Raw genomic sequence first — 27,516 nt, 5'->3', positions numbered from 1 at the left:
TGGATGATAGGAGAAATACAACTTTAGCATCACTTGCATTATCCCATGGCTCACGATTACACGGCGCCGCATCGCGCACGATAAATTTACGTAACGCCGATACCGGATAGTGGCCAGTGATGCCTCACCTTTTTGCTCGCCGATAAATTCCATATTTCCTTTCCTCGGTGAATAATATGCCATCCGCGTAACATCATTCTCAATTTCGGTAACAAAATTTCCCGCGGCTCTTTTTCTTGTAGCGGGGCCGCGCGGTGATAAATGGTCCTCGACCAGAAGACACGGAAAACGCGGCAACTTCTGCCGCACTTCCCCGAAACTTTTGTCAGGTATATTTCTTCGTTCGCTGATAATCCATCGGCCCTACGCGACGGGAATTCTGAAGAGCAGAGAGATAGAACCGCCCTTGGGCAACGGGGAAACTGGGTCGGCGTCGTAAACGCGCGGCGCGAGATCGCTAGGGCAGGGCCTGCGATCGTTTGACCACGATTTTAACGAGTTCTCGAGGGAGAACGTAAGGGCAAACGTTTTTTTGGTTGCCAATATAAGGGTTAACAAAATTTTGTTGGATATAACGGCGGTGATAATTTTTGTTACGAGCGAAAGGGTTTTGGAGATTTCAAGGTCAAAAATTATTAACTTAACGGTTTTTTGTAATATTGAGTTAGACTTGCGATGATAATTTTGAAGCTACTTCCACAAATCCAAACTTTGTTCATTTATTTCACATAAATGAAATATTACTTGTCTATTGTTGATATTTAACTTTTAGAGTAAACGTAGATCGCCGTTTTTACCGAAAGATCGATCCGTTTTCGTCCATTCTTCGGGAATATGTGCTTTTAACTGTTTGCCTTGTGGTTTATTATATAGTTGTATCCATTACAATTCATTTGACATTATTACAATTTTTACATTACAATTTTCTAGAAACGATGAAGAATTTCGTATTCATCTGCATCCATGTTAAGTTTGAAGTATAAGAATGAGTAACAGAAGAGCATTATTTAATTCGAAGTCAATCGAATTAAGTGACATTTGTCTTTGTTAACCTCCGCTTGAGATATTCCTCGTGAGTCTGACACGGTATATTGTATAGCAAGGTGTTAACAGTAGAACAACCGCACCCATCAAAATGGCGGGTCCGAGTTTTCTTATTTTGCAGTTATTGATATTTTAAAAATGTCAAATGTTTGAAATAATTCGAAAACTAAATAGTTTCATATATATCAAATGAAATCAAATCAAACAACCGAAGTTCGAATCAAATCAAACAATCCGAGTTCGAATCGAATCAAACAATCCAAGTTCAAATCAAATCAAACAATCGAAGTTCAAATCAAACCAAATAACCGAAGTTCAAATTAAATCAAATCAAATCGAGGTTCTACCGTGCTTGTACCTAAAGCGTTACCGTTCTTCGCTTCCACCGGCAGCTAGGAAAGACAATAACAAGGAAACTCACGGAACAAACCGAAACCGTTGGGAAACTGGACAGACGGACGGACACGCAACACGCTCAGGGAACATGGAGGAACTTGTGGCCGCTGGAAGCGTTGCGGCCAGCCGACGCGAGTGCAACGAGGACAGCGAATAAAAGAGATCAGACCGGGGAATGAAGGAGGGGAGAAAGTCTTCGGATTTCGTTTAATCTTCGAATCGCCGGAGCGGACTCATTAGTATCGCGAGATCCATCGTCTCGTCCCTATCGCTGTCTTTCGTGTTTCCAACTTTTTAGCTACCGCGAATCGGTATGTGACAGTTTCTCGTTTTCCTTGGATAAAGTAACACGTCCAGTGTGTGATAGTTGTCCTCGCAACGCAGCGAGTATCAGTGGAATTCTGTTATCCATATGGTAACCGGAAACCACGGTTTCGACTTGATACCGTAAAGTTTCACGGGCTTTGAATTGGGGACAGCGTGTTTCCGGTGCGCCAGTCCAACCGGCAGGCTCTTTGTTGGCGAGTTCGAGTGGGCATCGATTTTGATTCGGTAATTATCCACGGCGAAAGCGAGAGTTAAAGATTTCAGTGACCTTTCGGGTAGAGTGGCTATTGTCGCGCAGTACACTGCCGGCGAAAAGTTTTTATCGTTTCACGGTAGGACTATCGTTACAGTCTAAACTGACGGGTTTCCGTTTTCTTGTTCTGCGATTGTTGAAGTTATGGAGTGCTTAATATTCGAAGTTATTTTACAAATCGATGAATGCCTGTGGAAACTTGAAATATTTATTGTTCTAATTTTTGTGAGAATTAGATGGTCGTATTGAGTGCTTGATAGTTGTTAAATCGCTGTTGAATTGGTATTAAAAAATATGTTGGCATAGATTATTTAATGAAAGGGGAATTGGAAAGTTATGATTTTTGTTTGGTTCACTTTTGTTTGATTTAGTTTAGTTGACTTCGTTGTCTTAATTTAATATTTTAATTTGTCGAACTGTTAGACTAAAATTTAATGAAGTTTGGAAGAAAGTGTTTGGTCAGAATTAGCGAATGTTGTTGGTAACACTGTTTTAATTAGTGTCACTTGACATTTCGTAACTTCAGTGTTCTCTGACATACCAAGCTAAATGGAAATGCTCAGTTTTGATAATGTGTGTCTGACTAAAAATATTTTTCCCCTACCGATAAATACTGTATTTTGCAAGAGTTATCAAAAAGTATTTGTGATGAATGTAACAATGAAATGTACGACAAGTGTTAACTTCTACTAAAAAGTCGAAATAAATTTTATGTGATCGCGTTGCAAACATGTATTTCCGTTTAGTTGTAAATCATCACGCAAAGTTAATTTCCTTTCGATCGCCACGTGGTTTCGTGGGAAAACCATAAATTCACACATTATGCGAAGGTGAATGATAACGTACAACCTGCCTTCTGCGACGTTTTCATTTAAAAAACGATTCTCTGCGTTCTTTCTTCTTTTCTGTTATTTCAAAAAGTTCGTGAATAAATTTGTGTATTTCGTACACGCGAAATATCGAAATAAATAAAAGTCAATAAATAAAAAGTTCAGAATTAATATTCAGATTTTAAGCAATATTTTGGATAAGTTTTTTTTGTACGTGTGATTTCAGAGCAACAACGCAATTTAAAAATAATTTCAACGGGCTTTAAAGTAGAAATAAATATGTCGTTAATCGATGTCTTGTTTATGTAATATTCAGTTGTATTTTTGAAAAACGGATAAACGCTCGTAAAGTTTTCGTCGTCAATGTATTTGCTGGTGGCACCAGCGTGAAATCGATGTTTTATCATCTTCATTCATCCTGTCACTTTTTACGTTGCATTTTTCGGGCTATTTATATCATGAATGATTTGGTCCATAGGTTCTACATGAATCATGTTTGGTATGTAAACAAGAAAAAAATATTCAACCAGAGTGTCGCAATCTCTCTCTTCCTTCGATAAATATTCGACCAAATGTGATTCTGGTTCTCAGGTTTCAAGGCTGTTTCATCTTTTCAGAGCGAATGTTAGACGTAACTCTTATTATAAATCACTACCGGTTTTTCTTTTATTAAAGAATCTGTGAAACATCACAGTTTCGTAAAATGCAATAATGCTTGAAGCGTACTTGGAATCGATTTTCAACAAGTTATACTCTTGTTATTCCATAAATAATATGAAAAATAATAAAAAGGGTGGTACACAACGTTTATTAATCGATATATTGATTACTAGGTTTTATATACTCTACATCAACGAATTTTCAGTAAAAAATATTACTCACTTTGGAATATATTACTTAAAAAAAGAATTATCACCAACGCCATACAAGTTATACTAGTATCATCCATAAATACAAATATAATCCTATTTGCTACTTCGTTCTTTATAAAAAAAGGCAAACAATTTTTATATTCAACTATTAATAACAGTCTAATAGTACCTACAATAAATTCTATTCATTTTTAACAATAATATTTTACAGTTTTTAAATATCTTTTATAATTATCAAATAAAATCAAAAGAAGACTTTTTTTCATTAGTATTCTCACAGATATTTGCGTCTAAATGCGCAAGTGTCATTTGATACCCCTTGGTCAAAATAAAAAATAAAATAATTTAAAATAAACTAAAATAAAATACAAATAAAATATAAAGAAAATATAAATAAAATATAAATAAAATAAAAATAAAAATACAAATAAAATGAATTAAAATAAAATAAAATAAAATAAAATAAAATAAAATAAAAGAAATTGTACTGAAATACAAATAAAATGAATTAAAATAAAATAAAAGAAATTGTATTAAAATACAAATAAAATGAATTAAAATAAAATGAAAGTTGTGCTAAAATACAAATTAAAATAAAATTTAAAAAAATTGTACTAAAATACAAAATAAAATAAAAAGAGCGATAAAAATAGTGTTAAATTTATTGATATAAAAAAAATGAATCGCTGATTTATTTTTGTCGAGCCCTGTACGTACAAGGATGACGCGTGCGAGAATTCGAACGGTTGGTAGTCCGCGAGCAAGGTCGTATTGGAAATTACACCTGCGGTTCGTAATTATACATTACTCGAGCTGTGTTTACGGGCGGCTTTGTGCGAAGAAGCATTCACGTTTCATCAACGAGCGTGTGCTTTTCTTTCGTACGCGCGCGAGCAACGGCATTCGCATTCCGCTTCAAACCGCGGAAGATGCTGCAACAAAACGAATGCCTTTCTCTCTCTCTCACCTTCTTTTTCCGTTTTTTCCTTTCTTTTTCTCTTTTTTTTTACATCTGTCCCCGGTTTATAACGAGGTTTTTTCAGTTTTACAATAAATTCTGAAATTGTTCGCGCGTCGCGACGATCTTCTTCCGTTATCTCTTCGGCTCTTCTCGTTTCAAAGGCACCGTTTGTTTTGTGGTTCGAATAAATCCAAATAAATGTAACCCTCGTCTTTCGAGTCTTTTTAAACTTTTCAGCCATTCTACTTTCTGTTTATTATATAATACTCTATAACAAGTGTTTTACTGTTGCATTCACAATTTTTTTTTTAAAAACACAGTGAGATTTTGAGATTTATGAAGGCTATAGTTGGAACATTTTTTATCAATTCGGAATTTATTAATAATGTGATAAGTTAAGAGCGTAACGATGATCAATTTTGTAGCTTATTAGTGACTAATTGAAGTCTTCGGTGTAAAACGAGTTTCGAATTAATTGTAATTGCCGAGGAGGAGTTACGAAACGCTTAAATCTGCGTAAATGTCTGCAGACTGATGTGTAATTACTGACGATCACGAACGAAGATTGAATTAATGATTATATAATTCGATGTTAAAATACAAGGATTTTACCAATACCTAGGAACTCTTGTGAATTGTTGTTTCAGCGTTTATTAGGTTATTCCGCCATTCTTTCGTTGTTACATCAACGTTTTCACATTAGTATTTGATATTACGAGACTCGATGAAACGACAGAAATCAATTTGATATTTCCTTTTTAAGCAGATTCCTTTTTCTCCAATCATTTTTCGAAGAGCAGATGCTTACAGATTGTCGAGCTTTTATAATTTAATTGCCTCAATGCGTTGCGCAACATTATCCGATAGTATTTCATGTAATCCGGGATTTGGACGTAAATTACATCGTATCAGATACCGATGATCCGTTTCAATTGCAGACATCTGACAGGTATACGATTCTAAGTTGAGTGACTTTGAGCAGGCTGGTAGTTTGTGTTATCGGTTCAATTTCAAAGACACAATATTCCGCATGGAGTACTTGTGTCGTTACCATTAAATTGCTTGTTATATTGGCCGCTTCGATAAGCAGGAATCCTCTTACAAATTGATGCTCCAAGAGAACCGAGTCAATATAGATCTTACAAAATAGATATCACTGAGCTTGTTTCACAATGAAAACTGTCTGACAATCATTTTTCCTTTAACCCTCTGTAGACCGAATTTCATTTCGTGACTATACAAAAATCTATATACTATAGAAATATCAACCTATAAATACAAATTAACAAGGTATTCAAAGTTTAAATAATTGCATTAAACTGATTATACCTTGTAATTTTGAAATTACAATGACGCTGATCTGTAATGCCTGAACGTATGAAAGTTCGAGTTAATTAATTACTTCATTTTATTCGCCACATTGCTATGGAAAATGAAATAAATAAACAGGATGCTAATATTAGTATATATTTGAGGTATGTGAATTCAAAGTAACATGGGACTATAGAGGATTAATTTACCAAGATTAATCTTACTTTTTTTTAATGGAAAAGAGAATGTTAAGAGGATTTCAATATAATTTTTGGAATCGATTTCTAGTTGTAGTTACTTCTTTTGACAGCAGCAAGATAACAAGTGCTCACACGTATCCAAGATAATAGTGTTTAAAGATTACCAAATAGGTATTCGTATTTCTGACAAAATTACAAAAACATTGTTCATCTCATTCACGTTGGAAGAGAACGATATTTATTTGAGTTGAAATTACATTTTATTCTTGCATTAAAAATTACCATAGAATCTTTCCTTTTTCCTCAGTAAATTATTAACAAATAAAACGTCTAGCGATCACAATTATAAAAGAAAGTACAGCGTAATGAGTTAATATTACATAAACCTCCTTAAACATTATACATTAAACTATCCCATAAATAATATCAAATTTTCAAGCAAACTTCTATTCTAAAAACTCCTATTTTTTCTCAATCCTCGATATACAGACCATCGTTGTATATAATCCTTTCCCATTCTCCAATTAATTATTTAATACCATTTTCAAAGTAGCATTACCAAATACAATGAAAAATACCAAATAACAAAATAAACGATACAAATAATTCAAAAAAACATCTCACAAAGTAAAGTAAGAAGTCTACGGTTTTCACCTACGGGGTGACCTAATAATTCGAGAATCAATGAGCTCACGTTTCTCGTCGAATCAAAAACACTAGTAAAAACAGTGAAAACAAACAAATCTTTTTCTATTACAGATTCGTAATATACGCATCGCCATCTCGAGCCAGAGGAAAGGTGTGCCAGGTGGCTGCTCGAAGCTCGTGACAGCGCGGTTGAGAATCCCGAAATCAATTCTTCGCACGTGGAACAAGCGTTTTCTTCATCCTTGTTCACGTGGCAAGCTGGGAACGTGATTGCCGGACGAGGAGGAGGAGGAGGAAGAGGAGGAGGAGGAGGAGGAGGCGACAAAAACGATCGTGTTCGAGGCGATCTAGGGATCCCGGCCGGTGAGCGATCTCTTCGCGGCCCGGAGCCAAGGCACGAGAAACGTCGCGGCGCGTGATAAACTATCATCGTCGAGCACGATGGCTTGCGAATTCTTTAAGGTGAGTCAACCGATATGTGCATCCATTCTGTTGAATTGCTAGCCAGTTTGCCGGCGATTCACTCGATTGCCTGCGAATCGTTTTCATAATTACACTCAATCAGTCAGTACATAACATCGATACGCGCCGGTCGTATTGGTACGGAGTGTTCGATAATCGATCTGACGCTTCGAGCACATAATTGTTGCCCGTTTCTGAAGAACTTCTGAAAGACTTGGGAAACGTACTATGCCCCTTTGATTGGGAATTTATGGGTAGATTGATTTTAGTTTTTTTTAATTGTGAAATGGAACAATTATTTAACCTCTCAAGATTGGTGGGATTTAACGTCAAAACTACCGAGCAACTAGGGTGACTTATCTTCCAGTTCTTTATGAAAATTAGAATAATATGTTTCTTGAGATTCGAATCTAGTCTTGTATCTGTATAAATATACAAGTTCCATGAAAAACCGTTTGTAAACACGCCTTCATAATTTACTTGGTAAATAAACATTCTGAAGTGGGTCGGTTTGACCTGTCTGGTAGTTTTAGTGTTAAATTGGATCCATCTGTGATGCTGAAGAGTGTTTTTTAAAAAATTATAATTTCATATATATATACATACACACACGAGGGGGTGAAACCTTATACTTTTGAAATATATGGGAGAAAATTAAAATGAGCTCTTGAGAAAGGTTTTATGAAAAGCTCTTGGATTAATCGAATAGTAATGTTAGAATTACTAATATTAGTAATCACGGTTATAATAATAACTAATATTACGGTTACTAATATTATTATTTTATAAATCCAAGAAAATTCTGCAGAAGCTTTCTTTTCGAGAACTCGAAAACAGCCGTTACAGCATTATTATTCTGAATCCTTCATATATTGCTTATATATTAAATATCAGATTTATATTAAAGATTTACATTAAAGATAATAATACTTTTTTTAATGTGACAGAAGATAAAGATAAAGATCAGATAAAGTCGTAAAGAACTTTGAAACTTGAATGCGTCATCCTGTAGCAAGAAAAGACAAACGTTTCGTAATCATTATTAATTAATTGCCTTTTGAACCCATTCTATAAAAGAAACATTTTCTTCCAATATATATTTCTTCAATAAAATTTTATTTTGAAACGAAGTGTCAGGTACTTTTTTGAACACCCTGTACATAGCTTCTGTGAGATCCTCACGGGATTATATATCCCGTAATTGTCGTAAAGTCAAACGGGGAAGGTCGCGAGAATCTTGCCACGAGAATCATTACAATGCCGATAGTCATCCGCACGATACATTTTCATGCTTCGAATCTACAACACAGCTGCGTCTTCGGCTGGAAGCAATTCCATTTGCGTTTGTAAGGTTGGGATGATCTGATCCGATTTTTTATTAGATTTCTGGTGGCATTGTTTAATAGAATATAAATATTCATTGGGTTGGATGGTTTAATTTATTAAAATTGGTTTACAGCTATTTAAATATTTATTGAATTTCTTGCTTTACTATTACAAGGTTTATGAAATAAATTTGATTGGACTGTAACGAATGCTACAACGGAAGTTAAGTTAGGGCTAAAATAAATATTTATTGAATACTTAATGTTAGATATACCAGGTGGGTAAAAATTACGAATTTTAGCTTTCTTTAACCATCATTGAAAAAATATAAATGTTTTCCTGAGAAACTGATAAATAAATTGATTTAGTAATATATGAAAAAAGATACAGATTATTCGAAGTCTTGGTAAATGTACTTTTGTAATTTCTATAAGAAAATAAAAAGCACAGTAGATTTGATTACTCTGATTACTTTGATTACTAGTAATCAAGTGATTAATCAATTATTAGTGTATTGTAGTACAAAACAGAGGAATATCAATTTTGCAAACGCAGACAACAAATTGCTTCTTGCTACTGATTCACTTTTTTCAATCATACGCTTCCCGAAGGTAGAAGAATTATGCAGAATGATTCTCGGTCTTCGATATGCGTCGATCGATCAAAAATTAATTTAGTCGACGAGACTATTATCTGAACCTATCAAACTGTTTTATATAAAATGTATTTTTCGATTACTCAATATTCATTTATTAAATTTTCATATCATATTAGAGAGAAAAAACATTTCTCGCGACGAAATAAGTGAAAACTAGCTGAAGGATAATTGATTTAATTAACTAGATTTAATGCTTCAAGATTAATCATAATACACTATAACAATATTTATATATCGCACTGTATTCTTCCCGTTCCAATTAACGTTCTCGCAGCCGATAGTTCATACAAAAATATTTAGCACGTCTTTTTTTCGGCCGTCATTTATGTCGAAAGGGTGAAAGCAACCCTCAAGAATATTTTGAAAATTATTATAGCTAAAAGAAATTTGAACGCTAGTTCCGTCGTTTATTCGTTCTTCTAGTTGCAGCAGTTTTTAAGATATTTCAACAAACATATTTCCATCCCAATTTTAAGGGTTGTTCTCACTACTTGTACATAATGGCCAATAATAAAAATACGTATCAAATATTTTTCGAGAACTACTTTTGAATAATAAATCCAAAGTAATCTTTTAGAAAAAGACAAAGTTTAATAAAATATATTTAAAATGTCTTACTAACAACTACTTAAGACTGAATACGAAGATTCTATGAATTATAGTTATATTTGATATATATAGTGACATAAATACTCAACGTGGCGTCAATCGAAAAAATCTCAATCATCGTCGATATTTATGATTCATACGTACACCAATGTTCTTGATTATCATTAGGACTCAACGTTCAAAATACAATACATAGCGTTTGGATTCTCATATATTCATTATAGTGTTCAAGTGAAACTATTTATTTTCCAAGTCATTTCAGATATTTAACACACTTATATCAATAATTGTGAAATAAGAGAACTGAAACCCATTTCGGCCGGTGTGGTGGTTCTAGTGTTAAGAAAAGAAACGCGCAAAGAAACTTTTTGGGAAATGTTCGCTTTCGCCGAGGAGACGGTGAAAGGGCATTAAAACAATTGGCACGGGGGTGAAAGTTCACGCTGGAAATGAAAATAATTAAAACCTTTGAAACTTGGAACAAGTTGCTAAACTCATTCGGGCGCTGATCGAAGGGAACCGAGGTTTCCTCGAACGCGAAGAATTTTCTGGAGAAACGAGTCACTTCGAAACGCGAGATTCCACGACCATAATGGGCCAGAATTAATGACAACGAACTGTATTAATAATACTCGTTACCGTGGAACTTTAATCGCCGTTGGTATGGCGGGCCGACGTATACGGGCATCCCGCTTAATTACTGCAGCACAATCTTGCAGCAAACGACCGCTCGTTTCCAATTTGGCGTGCGAAGTCAAATCATCGGCCATCGCCTGCCTTTCCGTTTAGATCGTTAGCTAAACATGAAAATTTCAATGCAAATTTTAAACGACTCGGTCAGCTTGGCTGGTGAAAACTTGCATTGAGAAGTTTTTATTTGGTGGCTGATGTTGTAAAGATTTTGGTGACTTTTCTGTGTTATGTCGTAGACATTATCGATGATAAAATATTTATTCTATACAGAATGCTTCGAAATTTTTGATAAAGTTTGTAATAATTATAGGTTTGTCTTAAGTGTTGCATTCTGTTGAAGAAGAATAATTTAATTGGAAAGTTTTTGTTTGAGAGAGATGCTTTAATCATTCAAAAAGAGTAGGAAAATAGACAAATAGAATAATAAAAATAAGAAAATAGAAAAATAGGAAAAGGTAATTTTTTCACAGTACAAATCATGGACTTCAAAACTACTAATTCTTCAAATAACTTATTAATCGTCAAATTCGATCGATATGGCAACTTTTAACTATTATAAAAGATTCTAATGAATCAGTAAACAATCCTGTACAGAAATTACAAATAACAATGGAAATCAAATCACAATAATACCGTAAGTGCATCGTACGGAGAGGATTCTTCCTAGTTTTACAGGGTTCTCGCAAAACGTTTACAATACCGGCGTACAGTAAAAAATTTGTCAGTGCACGTTCTTCTCAGACAGGTTGTAGGAGTATCCGCAAAACGGAATCGTATCCATTGTTCACGCTACCATTGCTGGGACCACTATTTTCACGGTAACAGCATGCTGTCAGCGGGCAGGGAGTTGCACAGGTGTGCGCAACTTTACGTGAATTAATCAACGCGGCTCCGTTCCGGCTGCTGGCAGACTTTCAGCGAATTGACATGAGAATCGTTCTGATTAATTCGCAACGAACTGTTCGTGGATACTTGTCTGCACGTCAATTCGAATCGCCATAGGACAAGATAAACGTTCGTCCACGGATATTTCGTAGAACGGATATAGTGACTTCGTGAAGAGGTTTCGCCTAGTGACTTCGTGGATTCTTTTAAAACGAATGATAAAAATAATGAAAGATTATAGTCTCAAGAGAAAGGGGAAACGAAAAATCTTACAATTAGTATTAACACTAAATTTACCGACATCTATTGTACAATTTGTTCTATCGGTGTTAGCAAATTTGATGTTCATTTAGATTTTGGCAATTAGAGGTTTAAAGATTGGGCGATTAAGATACAAATTTGTGTTATTGCATTAATAAAAATTGATAGAAACATTTACTGCGTTTTATCACGTTCCGTAAACCTAGTGTTAAGAACTGGGTAGCCAGAGAAATTTAACGAATCGTGGAATCAGAATGAAGTATAATAATAAGAATGATAGATAGAGGTAATTAATTAGTATATTAATGGAATAAATATAATGTAAATGAAACATTTATTTGTAATTTGGAAAGCTTTTTATCATTTCAGTGTTAAGTGTTTGTAGGAATAATGGTGTGTTAATTTAATGTTTGTTAAATTAGCATTGCAATTTGGATCGAAATTTTTCACTTATTCAATTGCTTTGGCCAAGTACGAAACTTTCCACCTGTTTCCCATTTTCTCAAGAAAGTCACTATATTTGTTTCATCGACGACACGTACAGGGTGTCTCGAAATTGAACGATTCAATTTTGTAGGTATCTTCTATACGTTGAAAATAATGAAAATCGTTATATAAATATTACTAAAAATATAACAATATAATACATTAAATTTAAAATGACGAACTCAATTTTCAGTAGTGCGAAACTATCATAGTTTCATCTGACTCGTACTAATTGAAAAATAAAAACAAAGATTAAATTCTTTCCTATATCAATAAATCGCTCTCAAAGTAATATTCATATAATGTATCTCTTAATTTTCTCCACATAGCGTGCACTACCAAAACTCGACTCTTTAATTAAGAGAGACCCTATCGTATATGAACACATTAGTGCTTATCCAATGTATCGACATTATTATTATCAAAGTTGGTTATCATAGTTGAACAATCACGCTAGTCAGCGTCACTGTTTTATCCACCCGTTTCCACAGTTGAAATGCTGTTCCACGTCAAAGAAAAAAAGAAAGAAAAACAAAAAACAAACAGAAAGCAAAGAAAAAAAGAAAAGAATTTTCCTTTCGAGATTATCGATCGCACGACGACGTGATGCAACGTGGACGAGGGTATTCATTTGCACACGAACGCAGCCGCGGTGTGTCTGAAAAGTTCCCGAACTAACTTTGTTTTCGAGGGATTTGTTCAACAATGTTTATCTGTCCGTTTTCACCGCTGCGGTTGACGAGCCGGCAATTATCGAAATAGTTGACGTGTTTGCTCATGACACCGTTCGCGAGCATAATCCAGCACGGCAACGCGACGATGAAATTTTCGAGCGAAACTTCGGGAACAGTGTGCGATAATTAAATTCAATTCGAAAACGGCGACAATTGAGTCGCCGCGGCTCCGGCGTTCTAGAAATAACAGAAAAATATGAGCTGCGTTTTCAGGAAAATGCTTCTCATTCAGTCACGCGTCGTTCCGTGCATTCTACACTGACTGATTCCACCCTTTACAAATTGTCCATTGTTTTTGTTTTATGGAGAGATTCTTTTGAAAAAAGTGGCTGTGCTATTGACACGCTATTTTTCTCATGATGACTGGAAATGTATGAATTACAAAGCTGGGAAGCTAGTTGAATGCGAAATGATATAAGATGGTTTTCTTAACAGCTTCAAACTATTGATAGTGATTTCGTTATGAAGCTTACGATACTTTAAGATTTTTACGTACTCTTATATAGAAGAGTATTTTTCAAACTTTTACTGTTATATTAGCAGTTAGAGTTATTGCTAGATTGTGGATGTTTATGCAACTCCAACTGTTGCATATTTAATAATTAAGAAAATGGTATCTAGATAAAAACTCGTCTTATTATTACACTTTAAAGGAAATCTTTATTATTTTACATATTTCATATTTTATGTAACAAATACATTTAGTCTGCGCTAAAACAAGTCACGAAAATCTGAGGGATGAAGATTTCATTGAGAATTTAATTTGGGTCGACAGAAAATCGTTACAGTTACTCGAACTGATCGGATTAATAGTAGAAATCACTGGAAAGCTAAAAATGATGAATATCTAAAATGAAGAACGAATCGGAACAAGATATAAATAGGTTTTCTAAAAAACTGTAGAGTTGGCGGCAGTATCTAAAATTAGTGGTGTCCTAAATGATACAGCTATTGAAGGACTAAATGAAATTGAAGCACGGTATTGGAAAAAGTTTAAATATACACCAATCTCTTCTAGTGACATTGAAGAATGTTTCCCGTGCATAATTTAATTTTTTTATTAAGTTAGTTGAAAACTTTGTTCGCGAGGAGGAATACTTGTATTGTAAATGACTATCGCATTATGCACTGTCATGTGAAACTGTTCGATTTTTCTTATACATGCGCATAAACATCCACATTTCGGTGATCACCATAAAATCCCATACATTCTAAAAAATAAATTTAGATCGTGACATTGATTAGTATGTTATTAACATTATACAAAGTAGATACTCAAGAAAAATATATTGCAAATCGAGTCACCAAGTTTCCTCTCCTACTCAATTAACAATATTCTAACAAAGAAGTGTCAACTATAGTTTATCAACCGACATTAATACTTTATCTTTACGGCCAACAACATTCCTCTAAAAATCAATCGAAACAGCTTCTCCCAGAAGCGTGTCCCCACACGTAAAATTCGAATTTCACGTAGCAACGAAAAACACAATCCGCTCCCAACCGTTCAATAAACACAAGCACACAGGGTTAATAGCAACCAAAACCGCCAAGATTGGATCCGTTCTAATCAAACCTACGAACCCAATCGACAAACACGACCGTGCTCTGTCCAAAACGCAAAATTTCGCCGGCGAAGCCAGAGCGTGTATACCGGAAAGGAACTTTTCAATCATACCGCGCGGAGAGAAGCGCACCACCATCAACCGACCACCCGCCCATTCCGATTGTGTCGATCAGCAAACAAACATCAAAACAAACAAAAAAAAGCCGCAAAACAAAAAGTGTGCCTGGCTGTAACAGAACCAAAAAAAAAAACAAAAACGAAAAGTAAAACCTATCCAAACTGATATATAATACACGTTACTCTTAGTATTCCTCGGATATGCAGCGTCGTACGGTGACTAGTTCATCCCGGCCGAGGAAGACGTGATGAACGGACGGGAACGATGTCGATCACGTATAAATTCTCTGTGTGTTGTGTCCTGGCGTAGCTCAAACGATGGCCGATTCACGCGGCTTCAAGCCAATAAACCAGTTGTGGCAGAGCGCGGCAGTGTCGACGGACCCGGATTCGGAGTGCCTCTACGAAGAAATCGCGGGCCTCTCGGGGTCCCAGGATACGGAACCAGGCCCGGCTGGTGCCGGCGTCGGGGAGGGGGAGGAGGAGGAGGAGGAAGAGGAGGAGGAGGAGGAGGAGGAAGTGGTGGGAGGAGGTGGAGGAGGAGGAGGAGGAGGAAAGGGGAGGGGCAGGGGCAGGCTCGATTTCGGTGCACAGGTAGGCGGTAGCAGCTGGTGGAGGCACAGCAAGAGGGCTGACAAGAACCCCAGCGTTAGCGCCGTAAACGGACGCGCCGGCGGCGGTGGTGCCGGTGGCAAGAGTCACAAGAGCGTCGGCACCAGCGCGAGATCGTCTCGCGGCAGATCGGCCGAGCATCATCGCCAGGAGATCGTCAGGGTGGAGGAGGAGCAGCAATATGCCTCGCGCCGTAGCTACCTGGAGACCAGTACTGGCGCCGTGCTACCGGCTGGCGCCAGCCTTAAGCTGACCAGGGGGCGAGCTACCAACACCGTGGCCCGTTACTTGCACTCGGCGGCGACCGCGAACGCCGGCCACTACCACCATCATCACCACGGGCTGCGCAGCCAACAGTACCCGAGGCCGACCGGCAGACACCATCAGCATCATCACCCAAGCCACGCGGCGTTCAGTAATGAGACGCAGGAAGAGGTACAGGAGGACGATGAAGCCACTCTACGGGAGTTGCTCGTAAGGTACGTTCCCTGTCCACGCGTACCACCACTCCGTACCCTCTTAGCCCCGCCCCACGCTAACCTCCGCCCACCCAGCCCCGCCCCACGACCCCCCACCACCGAACCGTGTTTAATACCTTTTTCGATTTTTGTGTATTGGTACGTTTACCTTGGGTTTTGAATTTTTGAGTTTATTCTTTGAACAACCGCCACGTGCTCGATGATCCATTGACCACGCGGTTCTTGGTCGGCTTGTGGGCGGGGTGGCTCATGGATCGTGTCGATGCTTTGGGGATAGGTCTGTGTGACGCGAGTGGAAGACACCCCGGGTGAATATGTGATCTTGTAGGCGGAGTTGCCTGCAACCAATCGAATTGTTAGTTGTCAATTTTCTTTATTTTTCTACATATATTTGTTATATTGAGATGTATTGGTGTTGTTATTAAATCTGTTGTAACAGATTGACAATTGAAGTTAACTATAAGAAAGTAAGATAAAATGTTTGTTTTGCCATTATTTAATGGTATTATTTCATGTTTACCGACTACGTTCATCAGTATGAATTAGACTAAATGTTATACTATCATATTTTATATCGTTGGACATTGTTTGTGAGTATTAGAAAAGGTCAAGAGATACCAAATGCAATGCTAACTGCATTAGATAATCATCCATTACTCGAAACTAAAGTACACAGGACACATTTTCATTCGACGTTTTTTGCTTACGTTAGTGTAGATTCATCTCCGCAAGCATCGTCATGTATTTATGAACCACCCTGTATGTACACGTACGTAAATGTCGAATAAGAGCTATGTAACGTCGCGCGGGTTTACGGACTTCGAGCGGCACCACCACAGAGGGGAGATTTTTCAGGAATCGAGTAATTGAACACAAAAAATATATGATACACACATGATACGTGTCGGATTCAGTTTTGCCGAGGACGTTGCGTATTGTTACGATATGGGCGTCGCCACCGACGTCTTTGAGAATTATCTGGATCGTTGGTCCTACCGGATCCATCGTCGACGGTCTTCAAATTTCATTTCATACCGTTGATTTTATTTTGATTCATTGATCGACTACTGTGACGTTTTACCATAATTCTTTTTATGTTTTTTTTTACTGAAGTGTCTCGCTGATTCGTTGTTATTTGGAATCGACCTTGGCAAAATAGTAACAAGCGTACAGTGACTATAAAGAATGTTCATTACGTTGTATAATTTCGTTTGTTAATAAATCTCTATAACACAGAAAATTTATATATATTATATATATATAAATACTTAAAACAAATCCGGTGCTGAAAAATTTAGATATCATTCTATTTCATAAGAACAGTCATCAAAATTGCACAGTTCAAATAGAGAGAAATATACGTTGAACTGCTTTCCTTAACATGAACGCAGGGTTTTTCAAAATTTGATTTTCAAATTTCAATTTTTTCAGTTTAATACTAAATTTTCAATTTTAAATAAATATCTACCAGATTAACATTTAGAACACGAGATTCATCTTTCACCGATCCCTCGCACACGAAAAAGGAAGTTTCTTCGATCGACAGCGAATCGGCGAGTCACTACCGCACTTCGATCGCGTCACGACAGCTGTACTTCAATGAACAACAACCCGTGAAATCGGAGTAAATCAAATTTCGTCGCTGTACATTAATCTCGGCGAATCGAGACGCTTTTGACCGACTTGATTTCATAGTTTAGCGCCTACATACTCCTAGGACCTCCCGTATTTATATATTCTGTAGTGATCTTTCTCTCAGGCACTTCCATAGAAACAATTCTGTACTTACTCTGCTCTTATTCTGGCAGCGACCTTAAAACGTAGAGAGTTTTAACGTTAGCGTTCGCCAATCCCGAGACGTCGGCGACCGTCGTAGCTTGTTACTTTTTACTCGAGTTTTCGAGCTCTTTTGGAATTTTGATCGTAACTTTTTTTCTGATTCTCGTCTAAAGTAACGTTAGCTTAGTGCCACGGCAGTACAGTAGAGCAGCGTGTATAAGCTCTTAAGGCTTGCATACCAATTAAGAGAACACTTCTCTCGCTCTCTATTATTCGCCCTGAAGTACCCTGAATCGATAGCACTTGCATTATCGATCGGCGAAACTCTCTCTCTATCTGTCTATCTATCTATCTATCTATCTATCTATTTCTCTATCTATCTCTCCATCTATCTCTCTATCTATCTCTCTATCTATCTCTCTATCTATCTCTCTATCTATCTCTCTATCTATCTCTCTATCTATCTCTCTATCTATCTCTCTATCTATCTCTTTCTATTTCTCTTTCTCGTAGAACACAAATTTTATTATCCGAAACCGAACCTTTTTCCCCATTCGAACCTCCAATTGTTGCGACCTCACAGTGCTTCTCGAACCGCATCCAGGTAATTCCCAGCCTAAGTGGCGGTGCCTTCGTTCGAAACATGAGCAATATCGAGAAAACCGGGAATAGAAAAAAATAAACAAAGAGAAAAAAGCGAGAAAATAAACATACAGTAAGAAAACTAGAAAGAACAAGACACATTTTTCCCACTTATTATTTTTCATCGTACATAGACTATTTTTATGTAAATCGGAGAATGCAATGCAAGGCTTTGTGCCGTGACATTTTATCATTTTTATATGTATCTATACATATACATACATTTATATATATATATATATATATATATATATATATATATTCATATATATATATATAAATCACACTCGCTCTAGTCCTGTTCATTGTACATACTCGACACACCCCTTGGTCACACGCGACGAGTAAAATAGATTCGAGACACCCGGCGGATACGTTCTCGATCTCACGAGATACAAAATCGTTATGATTTTCCGTTTTCTTTCTTTTTTTTGTGTGACCTTCCGTTGTTCTTTTCTCTTTACGTTCTCTTTTCCGTTTGAAACATGAATTCTCTATTTTGGCTGCGGCGCTCGCAGGCTTACCACTGATTGCTCATTCCATTCGATGTCATTGTCACGTTCTCTCGAAGTCGGGTACACGAATAAGCGAGCAACGGAGGCGCCGTTGAACGATGAACGGCGGATATCGACGACAGGGTTTGACGCGATATCTTTCTTCCGAGAATTCAGGAAATTTCTTTATCGAAATCTCTTCTTAACGAAACGGAAGAGAAGATCTCTCTCTCTCTCTCTCTCTCTCTCTCTCTCTCTCTCTCTCTCTCTCTCTCTCCTCTCTCTCTCTCTCTCTCTCTCTCTCTCTCGCTCTCTCTCTCTCTCGCTTCGATGAATTTCATGAATCACGCGACGAGAGGTGGCAGACCGTAATGGCGGTCGCGTAAAGATCATCGAGCATTATCGGAGATTTCAACGCGTGCAATGTATCTACCTATATACATACACGCAAGTCACATCACGGAATAACGATACATGCACAGTATCGTTTCCTTGGCATTGGTATCGCTGATCGATACACTCGTTGTTCAACGTGCCCGTCTCGCCCGTTGCGACTTATTTCGTGTGCGTGTCTGTTGTTTATATATACTCACTTCATGAGATCATGCTGATTTTTGTCAATTATTTTGCCGACCGTTCGTTCCACATTTCGAACAGAAATAAAGTAAACGAGAAAAAAAAGTAAAACAAAAAAAAAAGAGAAAGTAACGTCAAAGAAATTAAACAAAGTAGTAGTTAGAACAAAAAGAAAACGGAAAAGAAAAAGTGATGGTCCCATTCAAATTGCAAGCTCGCTTGTGGACGCGGGCGACTAGGCAGGGGTGAGTAAGCTGGCGGCGCGTCGCATATGCGATGCGTGAGAACCTAGAAAAAAATGAAACTTAAAGACAACTAAATACATAGAAAAATTAAGAGAAATATATAAGGAATTAGTAGAGTAACGGAATGAAGTAATGAAATATACATATATATATATATTATACATTATATATATATATATATAAAAAGTAAGAAAAATTCGTCTATGCACGTGACGAGCCCGTCCTTTAGAAGAATCGGCAGTCACGTGACAAAGAAAAAAAAAATAAAATTTCGAGCGACTATATCAATTGTGACATGGCATTTGATATTGACTGAACCACGACTGTGTTTCCAAACTAGGTAAAGTTTTACAGAGTGAGTGAGATAAGAAGGCAGGGGCGGGCGTCGTCGGCCTTTAAACCCCCCGCCACACGTTACCCCTCCACCTTTGGTTGTGGACCCACTTGACAACAAGCTGTGCAATCGTTCAGAGTCAATTGATTGGATTTGGTGGATAATCCAACGTACGTACATATGTCGTGAACAAAGCAAAGAACAAATAGATCAGTGAGAATAAGACGAAATACTGAATCAAGAGGAGTGAGTGGGGAGGCATAGAGGCTACTGTAGTTTCGGAACACAGCCATGGTCTCCCTACCTCCCAGGTACATGGCAACATCATCACTGCTCTTCTTTCTTTCTCTATCTTTCTATCTGTCTATCTCTTTATTATTCACTGTTATTCTTTCCCGTTTCATTCGTCTTCTCGGTTTTGAAATTCTTTGTTTTTTTTTTATTATTATTCTACCCTGTGTTTCGTCTTCGTTTACCTTGATCCATTTATGGAATAAATCCTCTCTTTCTCTCTCTCTCTCTCTCTCTCTCTCTCTCTCTCTCTCTCTCTCTCTCTCTCTCTCTCTCTCTCTCTCTCTCTCTCTCTCTCTCTCTCTCTCTCTCTCTCTCCCTCTCTCCCTCTCTCTCTCTCTCTCCCTCTCTCTCTCCCTCTCTCTCTCTCTCCTTCTCTTTTGTTTCTTTGGTTTGTATTTGGATCGTTCTGTTTTTTACTTTCTGTCTCCCTATCTTCCTATCTCTATCTTTCTCTTCTTTTGCGGTCAGCGAAAATTCCGTGGTTCTGTAGAATGTTGATTAGTAATTTGTAATATTTTGTGTAAGGTGAATGGGTTTTAATTGTAGTTTATGGCGAAATGTGTAGAGATGAATTAAATGAGATGAGTTAAACGAGTTTGTGGTGAAATGTATAGAAATGAATTAATTGCAAGAATGTGTAATTTGGAGAGAAGTTTTTATAGTTCCATTCCTATAGTGTCAATGCTTTCTTGTTCAGTAACTGATAGTGTATACCAGCCACACTTTTTTCAATCAACTTGAAAAACTAAAGAAGTTCTGTATCTTTGACTTCCTACTTCACTTTTTCCTATTGTTTCCTTCTTATTTAATAACTCTTACAATAATAAAAATAAATTAATACAATTTACTTTACAAAAAATACAATAAAAATCAAAAATAAAAATGAAAAAACGTTTTAAGTAGAAAAAATAGATTTCAATGAAAAACGACGAAACTTCGATTAGCAACAATGGAAATCAAGGTAAAATCTTCAACGGAACTATGGAGATCTCGCTGGCCGCGCTACAAGTTCATGTGTTCATTCATTTTTCACTGTTCACACCGTCGCTCATGCCTTGCGTGAAATTTTCACCCCTTTTTCAGCCACCACCCACCCCTTCTTTCTTCTCTCTTTCCGTTGATCTCTTTAGTTCTCCATTCTTCCGTTGATTTGAATCACCCTTTTTGCTTGGCTGTGCACATCGATTGACAAGTTTGCAAAAATAAAAAAAGAAAGGAATCAATCGAAACAAAAAAATCTCCCTCGATCGAGATACATCTATGATCATTCATTCGTTACCTACATTTTGCGATCTATAACCACCAGCATCGGAATCTCATTGTTTCTCAACCCACTTGCACATTTCCCGCATCGTGTTTTGCGTAGACACTTAGGCTTCGCGTGTGCCGAAGCTCTCTTTTTTTTCTATCTCTATCTCTCTTTTTCTCTTTCTCGCCGCGTTACTCACGGGGGAAAATGCTTTATGAAACGGGAGAGGGGGGATGAAACTCATATTGCATTTTCCATTGAAAAAAAGAACAAAAAAAAGAAAAAAAACAGGTGGTCCTTCCGATGTGTTGAAACTAACGGGGGAGGGTCTATTATGTATACCCGTTATACGAGGGGACTAGTTTCCATCTATTCACCTTCACAAACTTCCATCTAATGTGCACAGCTCTGACAACTATGTTTAATGTGTATATTAATATAAATATATATATATATATATTTATTTAAAAAAAAAATATATACATATATATCACTGTAGTGTTTCACCCTGACACTCACCCACACACAATTTTAGACCTGCTTTTAGTGGCGTTTGTACATTGTGCTATATTCCTTTCGATTCGATATTATATTATACTTCTATGTATATTCATATTACATAGGCGGTTCATAATATATATTTATATGATAATATTTCTTTGTTTGTGTATAGTATATATTGTATACAGGGTGTTGACTAAAGTTGCGATTTAAGGTTAGAGGCATACAGTGCTCATCTAGACGACGAAAATGTCTTAGTAAACGTGGGTTTCAAACTCGTTGCTTTCGGAGACAAATGTCTTAATAAATATCTTTGTCGATGAAACATAACCTCCGAAGTAGATATTCAATATGGCCGCTCATACTGTTCGCCACGTTTACGCATCGATGCATGCACGCGTTGAAAAATCCATTAGTATAATCATTACATTCAAAAAGATTATTACAACCTTCTTCGATTATTATTATTTCGATTCTAATAAACATCTACTTCCTAGCTCTCAAACTGAACAAAATGAAATGAAGTAAACATATGGAAAACACGATTTAACCATCAAGAATTCTTTACCAAAACTTTATCGCTCGTTTTGAGGGGTGCCGTAATCTTCCAAAATCGAAACTCAACTTTTACCCGACACCCCGTGTACACACATGAATCTTTCTCTCCGTTAACGTGCCGTAATCGTGTATTCCCGACGCTTCCTTAGCTGCCGAGCTACCGCTGGCTCGCTAACGACAAATTTTCTTTTCCTTTTTTTTCTCAAAGCAAGCACCAGAGGAAAATGGCGGTAGCCAAGCCGTGTACTTACACTTGTTGAGTTACAGCATCCGTTCTTTTTTCTCCACCGTTGGCTAGAGCTTTATATCCTCGCACGTGACAAAGAGAGAATATAAACGAGCGCCTGATATGAGGAAAAAAAAATGAAAGAAAATATATAGAAAGAAGGAAAGAAAAAAATATATATATATGTACAAATATCTAGCATATATACAGCATACAGGATAACACCGGGAGAAACGAAAATACACACGGCGGTGTTGTATGAGTGTCGTACGCATTCTGTCTGTTTGCTGTCTGTGACGCTAAAAAAGAAACGTGTGTAAGGCTCGGCAGTATCGCGCGAAGTTTAGTTGGACCTCTCTTTTAGGGATACCACCTAGGCATATATATATATACATATACATATATACATATACATATAGGTATATATATATACCTACATAGTTTAGCCTTGATCGTGTCTAGTGTCTGTCGATGTGTGCCCGACAAATTGTTGTCGATTTCCATTTGAAATCGGGGGCGAGCCAGCGTGATTCACGTTAGGGTATATGTGTGTGGGCAGTCTGCAGAAACAGGTCAGCGTTATGAGTATGAACTTGAGTGCCAAGCTGGACGAGCTGCAGCGGGGTGACCGCCAGCTGGAGACGACCGTCGCCCTATGCGAGATTCGCACACAGCTGCAGGAGCTCACCAAGAGCGTAGAGTCTTGTCAGAGCGAGGTCAGCGAGGTCAAACGGGACATGGTCGCGATCAAGGTATTGTTACCGATCTGTGTCCAACCCCTTGAGTCGCTTGCTCGCTCCAAAATTACCCGGTCTCCATCTTCACCCGCTGTTTGAAGAGATCTTTCGCTTGATCGGTTGTCCCATGGATTTCGAGTGCCGGCGAACGGGATGTTACTCCGTAAAATCGCACCAGGGTTTTAAACATCGCATTTAAACGACTTGAAATTAATGACGAATTTTGAGCTGTACGAATTGAATGTTTTGAATGAAGGTTGTTTCTTATCTTATTTTGTGAGTGCAGGCGCTATAAAATTTGTTTAATTTCATTTATTTGCGTTTGAAAGATCGCTTGTATTCTACTTTGAATTTGAAGCTGTAGTTCTGAACTCCATTTCGTATTTATGTGTAATAAATTATAGAGAATGGCATTCGATCGAAAGTCTTGTCGGTTTGGTTTTATTATATTCCAGATGTCCTCGAAACTTGTGGAGCAACCGTTCCGCGCGAAGAGATCACTGAAATGGGTTAATTATTTTGACGAATGATTTGACCCGACATTCTTGAAATATACATAGCTATAGAATTTTAGTACTCTCGTTTGGAAGTGTCTTCCTATTTTTAAACCGTCATTTCCTAATCCAACGCAGCACGAACTCGATACAGTACAGCAGGTGAAAGAGGAGATAGAAGAGTTACGAGAATATGTGGATCGACTAGAAGAACACTCTCATCGGCGGAAACTTAGACTTTTACAACAGGTGATCCTTGTATCTCGAACCAAAATACTTATTTTTTGGCGTGACATTTTTCTTTTCTAACGAGCAAAGTATGATATCGCTTTCAATGGCTGCTTGTTTTGTACAATCATCATTATCATAATCATCATCATCATAATACCAGCGTATCGTGGCTGTATTTGTTTCGTTATACCGTCCCGTTTAATTTTTATGATTATCGTATTATTCGTCTCATTGTAGCGCATGATTTTATAGTTACATTTGACAAATATTTTGTAATAAACCAGTCTAACATTCTCTGGTGTTCTTTTATTTACCCTTTCATCGTTTATGATTTCTATTGTCATAAGAATTATTTTTTGTTTGACGCTGCGATTGTTTTATTGTTATGTTCTTCGTTTTTTTCCATTGAGATTTGATATTTGTTCGCGAACTTGAATCGATCTTTCAACGATTAATACTGTACGTGATATTTTCAGGGACTGACACTTTTCCTGTCGTATGCAATATTGGCTGCAGTTTTAGGAATGTTGCAGTTCGGATACAACACTGGAGTCATTAATGCGCCGGAAGTGGTACGTTTTGCGAATAACATCTAAAGATATCAAACTCTTTCTTTACATAGATATCTACTTGAAAAGTACTCTCAAAAAATCAAAGAAAAAAGAATAAATTCTTCGACTTTCCAGAACAACCCCTAGAAATATCGAACTCTTCGTTCACATAGATAAATACAAACTTGCGACAATAGATACGAGTTTTCCTATAAAAAGCACGACCCGAATGTTTCAGAACATAGAGAATTTCATGAAAGACGTGTACAAGGACCGATACGGGGAGGACATCTCCGACGACTCCGTGAAGAAACTGTACTCGGTGGCCGTAAGCATATTCGCGATCGGTGGTATGCTAGGTGGTTTTAGCGGTGGAATAATTGCCAACAGATTTGGCAGGTTTGTACGCCATTCCGTTTATCAGTAATCCTGCTAAGCCACGTTGTATGTATATCTACAAAGCTAGGCAAATTGTGTATTACGCAAAGCTACATCGTTACGAAAAAAATGCTAGCGCGCTCTGTCAGGTAACTGATGGATCATTGAAACTGGCCATTAACATCGTCCACTTTGTTTTTCTGTTTTTTCGTTCTATCCGCCAACAGAAAGGGGGGCTTACTGCTAAACAACGTGCTGGGCATCGTGGGGGCGTGCCTGATGGGTTGTACAAAGATTGCTCACTCGTACGAAATGTTGTTCTTTGGACGGTTCATCATCGGTGTCAATTGTGGCTTGAACACCTCGTTGGTTCCCATGTACATATCGGAGATAGCACCACTGAACCTGAGAGGCGGCCTAGGCACGGTGAACCAGCTCGCTGTTACGGTGGGTCTCCTGGTCTCCCAGGTGCTGGGCATCGAGCAAATCCTTGGGACGAATGAGGGTTGGCCGGTACTCTTAGGGCTAGCTATCTGCCCGGCGATACTACAGTTGTTGCTGCTTCCAGTTTGCCCTGAATCACCAAGGTAGATATTAGAAGTTGCTGGTAAGAAGTCCCTGTTAGACATATTCTAGACATTCTCGTGCGTAAGATATTCCACAGAGACTTGTATTGTAGAAAGCAGAATCTATCTAAAGAAATCAGTACAGTACAACGCTTATCCCCTAACTTACTTTCAGTTGTTCATGATATTAATTCTATTATTTAAAGTAATTATTTAACTCGTTTCTGCTATAAAATAAATATTAAGTCTACCATTAAGTAATATTATTGCACACTGTACTAGTCAGTAGATTAGACTAAAAGATCATTGCTTTGCTATATGCTCCTTAGCGGATTCAATTTAATCATCGAAGGATTTCTGTACTCGTAAATTCTCAGTATCCCATAAATGTCGGGTTAATGGTAAATAAATAGCCAGTAGATATAAACAAAACCCCCCTCTTTTAGCTACAAATCCTTAAACGTGTGGAGCCTTTAGTCAATTCTGAATTCCGTTCTGCAGATATTTGCTCATTACCAAACAGTGGGAGGAGGAGGCTCGCAAAGCATTGAGAAGGTTGAGAGCGAGCAACGAAGTGGAAGAAGACATCGAGGAAATGAGAGCCGAGGAACGGGCTCAACAAGCCGAGTCTAGAATATCGATGACAGAGCTCATATGTAGTCCGACGCTAAGAGCACCCCTCGTTATCGGCGTGGTTATGCAACTTTCCCAACAGCTTTCAGGCATTAACGCTGTGAGTAGCCGCCGCTGTAAATTCTCTGTGCATTAACGTCCATGAAATTTAAATTCCGGTCCAGTTGGATGGCATTGTTTAAGTTCCCCGAACAGCGATTCGTCGCGGTGCGACAGCACCCGAAAATTTCACCGACATCTCTGTCTCTCTGCAGGTGTTTTACTATTCGACAAATTTGTTCACCAGTTCTGGCCTGACAGAGGAGAGTGCCAAGTTTGCAACCATTGGCATAGGTGCCATTATGGTTTGTATGACGTTAGTATCCATCCCGCTTATGGATAGAACAGGAAGGCGTACACTTCACTTATACGGTCTTGGTGGCATGTTTATCTTTTCAATATTCATCACAATTTCTTTTCTCATAAAGGTAAGTGAAACTTTTAGGACCCTGTCGTTTCCAACTATAAGTATATATGTATATGATCACTTTCGTGTTGAAAAAGTGAATTGAAATAATTAAAGTTACATTGGAATTTATGTTCAAATAGAATTTATATTGGTATTGTAATTGAAAAAGAGAAATGTAACGATGATACTCGATGCATTTGCCACTGTATGGTAAATGGGAATCATCGTATCGAGAAAGAAGATCAAGTAGAAAATGATATTCGCTTTTGTAAATGAGAATCGAGTGTTGTCGTAGGGAGAGATTAATGTTCGAAGTAGAAACTCGAACAGAATTAGGTCTCGTAAGGCATTTAAGTACACCACAATGAACGTGGATTGTATATAGCTGTCTCTTTGTGCTTTGTCACTTCGTGCACCTTGGCGAAAGGTGTATCTAAACACTTTGTTCACAGCTGGAGTGCGGCACTGCACCGACAGTGAGAATTATCACCACTTTTACGTATACAAACTTGCATTCGATGATTCATTTTAATTTATTCCCGAACATTCATGTAACTTGTAAGGTCTGACCCCCGTTTCCTGCACATTATACTTCATTTGCAATGGAGAAGTTACGGATTTTTCGGTACGCTGACACGTCTAACGTACATTCGCGCTCTTAAAAATAATTCTCGATAGTAGTTCATGCATTTGTCTACTCGGATAAACTTCTGCGAGAATCCTTTAACACTTTAAAGTAAAATATTAATATTGTCCAACACTATCATTTGTAATATTCACTGTCTGATTCTTGTAAAATGTCAAAAACAAATTTGAAAGTAGAAATATTCAGTTACCTTTAGTCACTTA

General features: G+C 37.4%; 1 protein-coding gene across 20 annotated transcripts in view; it reads left to right on the top strand.

Moving 5' to 3' along the window:
* Glut1 (Glucose transporter 1) overlaps nucleotides 1-27,516 on the top strand; it is a 57,125-nt gene that overhangs the window by 12,013 nt on the left and 17,596 nt on the right. For 5 of the 20 annotated variants that reach the window (XM_076369211.1, XM_076369209.1, XM_076369212.1 and 2 more), the window contains exons 1-10: nucleotides 1,472-1,992; nucleotides 6,954-7,304; nucleotides 14,830-15,731; nucleotides 23,189-23,381; nucleotides 23,999-24,109; nucleotides 24,568-24,663; nucleotides 24,881-25,041; nucleotides 25,248-25,607; nucleotides 26,088-26,319; nucleotides 26,474-26,686. In XM_076369211.1, coding sequence (XP_076225326.1) covers nucleotides 14,959-15,731; nucleotides 23,189-23,381; nucleotides 23,999-24,109; nucleotides 24,568-24,663; nucleotides 24,881-25,041; nucleotides 25,248-25,607; nucleotides 26,088-26,319; nucleotides 26,474-26,686 — 2,139 coding nt within the window. In that variant the 5' untranslated portion in view covers nucleotides 1,472-1,992; nucleotides 6,954-7,304; nucleotides 14,830-14,958. Of the gene's footprint in view, nucleotides 1-1,465; nucleotides 1,993-2,021; nucleotides 2,851-6,953; nucleotides 7,305-14,829; nucleotides 15,732-19,825; nucleotides 20,113-23,188; nucleotides 23,382-23,998; nucleotides 24,110-24,567; nucleotides 24,664-24,880; nucleotides 25,042-25,247; nucleotides 25,608-26,087; nucleotides 26,320-26,473; nucleotides 26,687-27,516 lie in introns of those variants that run through there. The other 15 variants (XM_076369213.1, XM_076369217.1, XM_076369218.1 and 12 more) reach the window with 9 other exon arrangements.

This window comes from Nomia melanderi, chromosome 7, assembly GCF_051020985.1.
Source record: "Nomia melanderi isolate GNS246 chromosome 7, iyNomMela1, whole genome shotgun sequence".
Classification (NCBI taxonomy): Eukaryota; Metazoa; Arthropoda; class Insecta; order Hymenoptera; family Halictidae; genus Nomia; species Nomia melanderi.
Note: the sequence above shows the minus strand (reverse complement) of the source record. Positions and strands in the feature narration are given on the sequence as shown.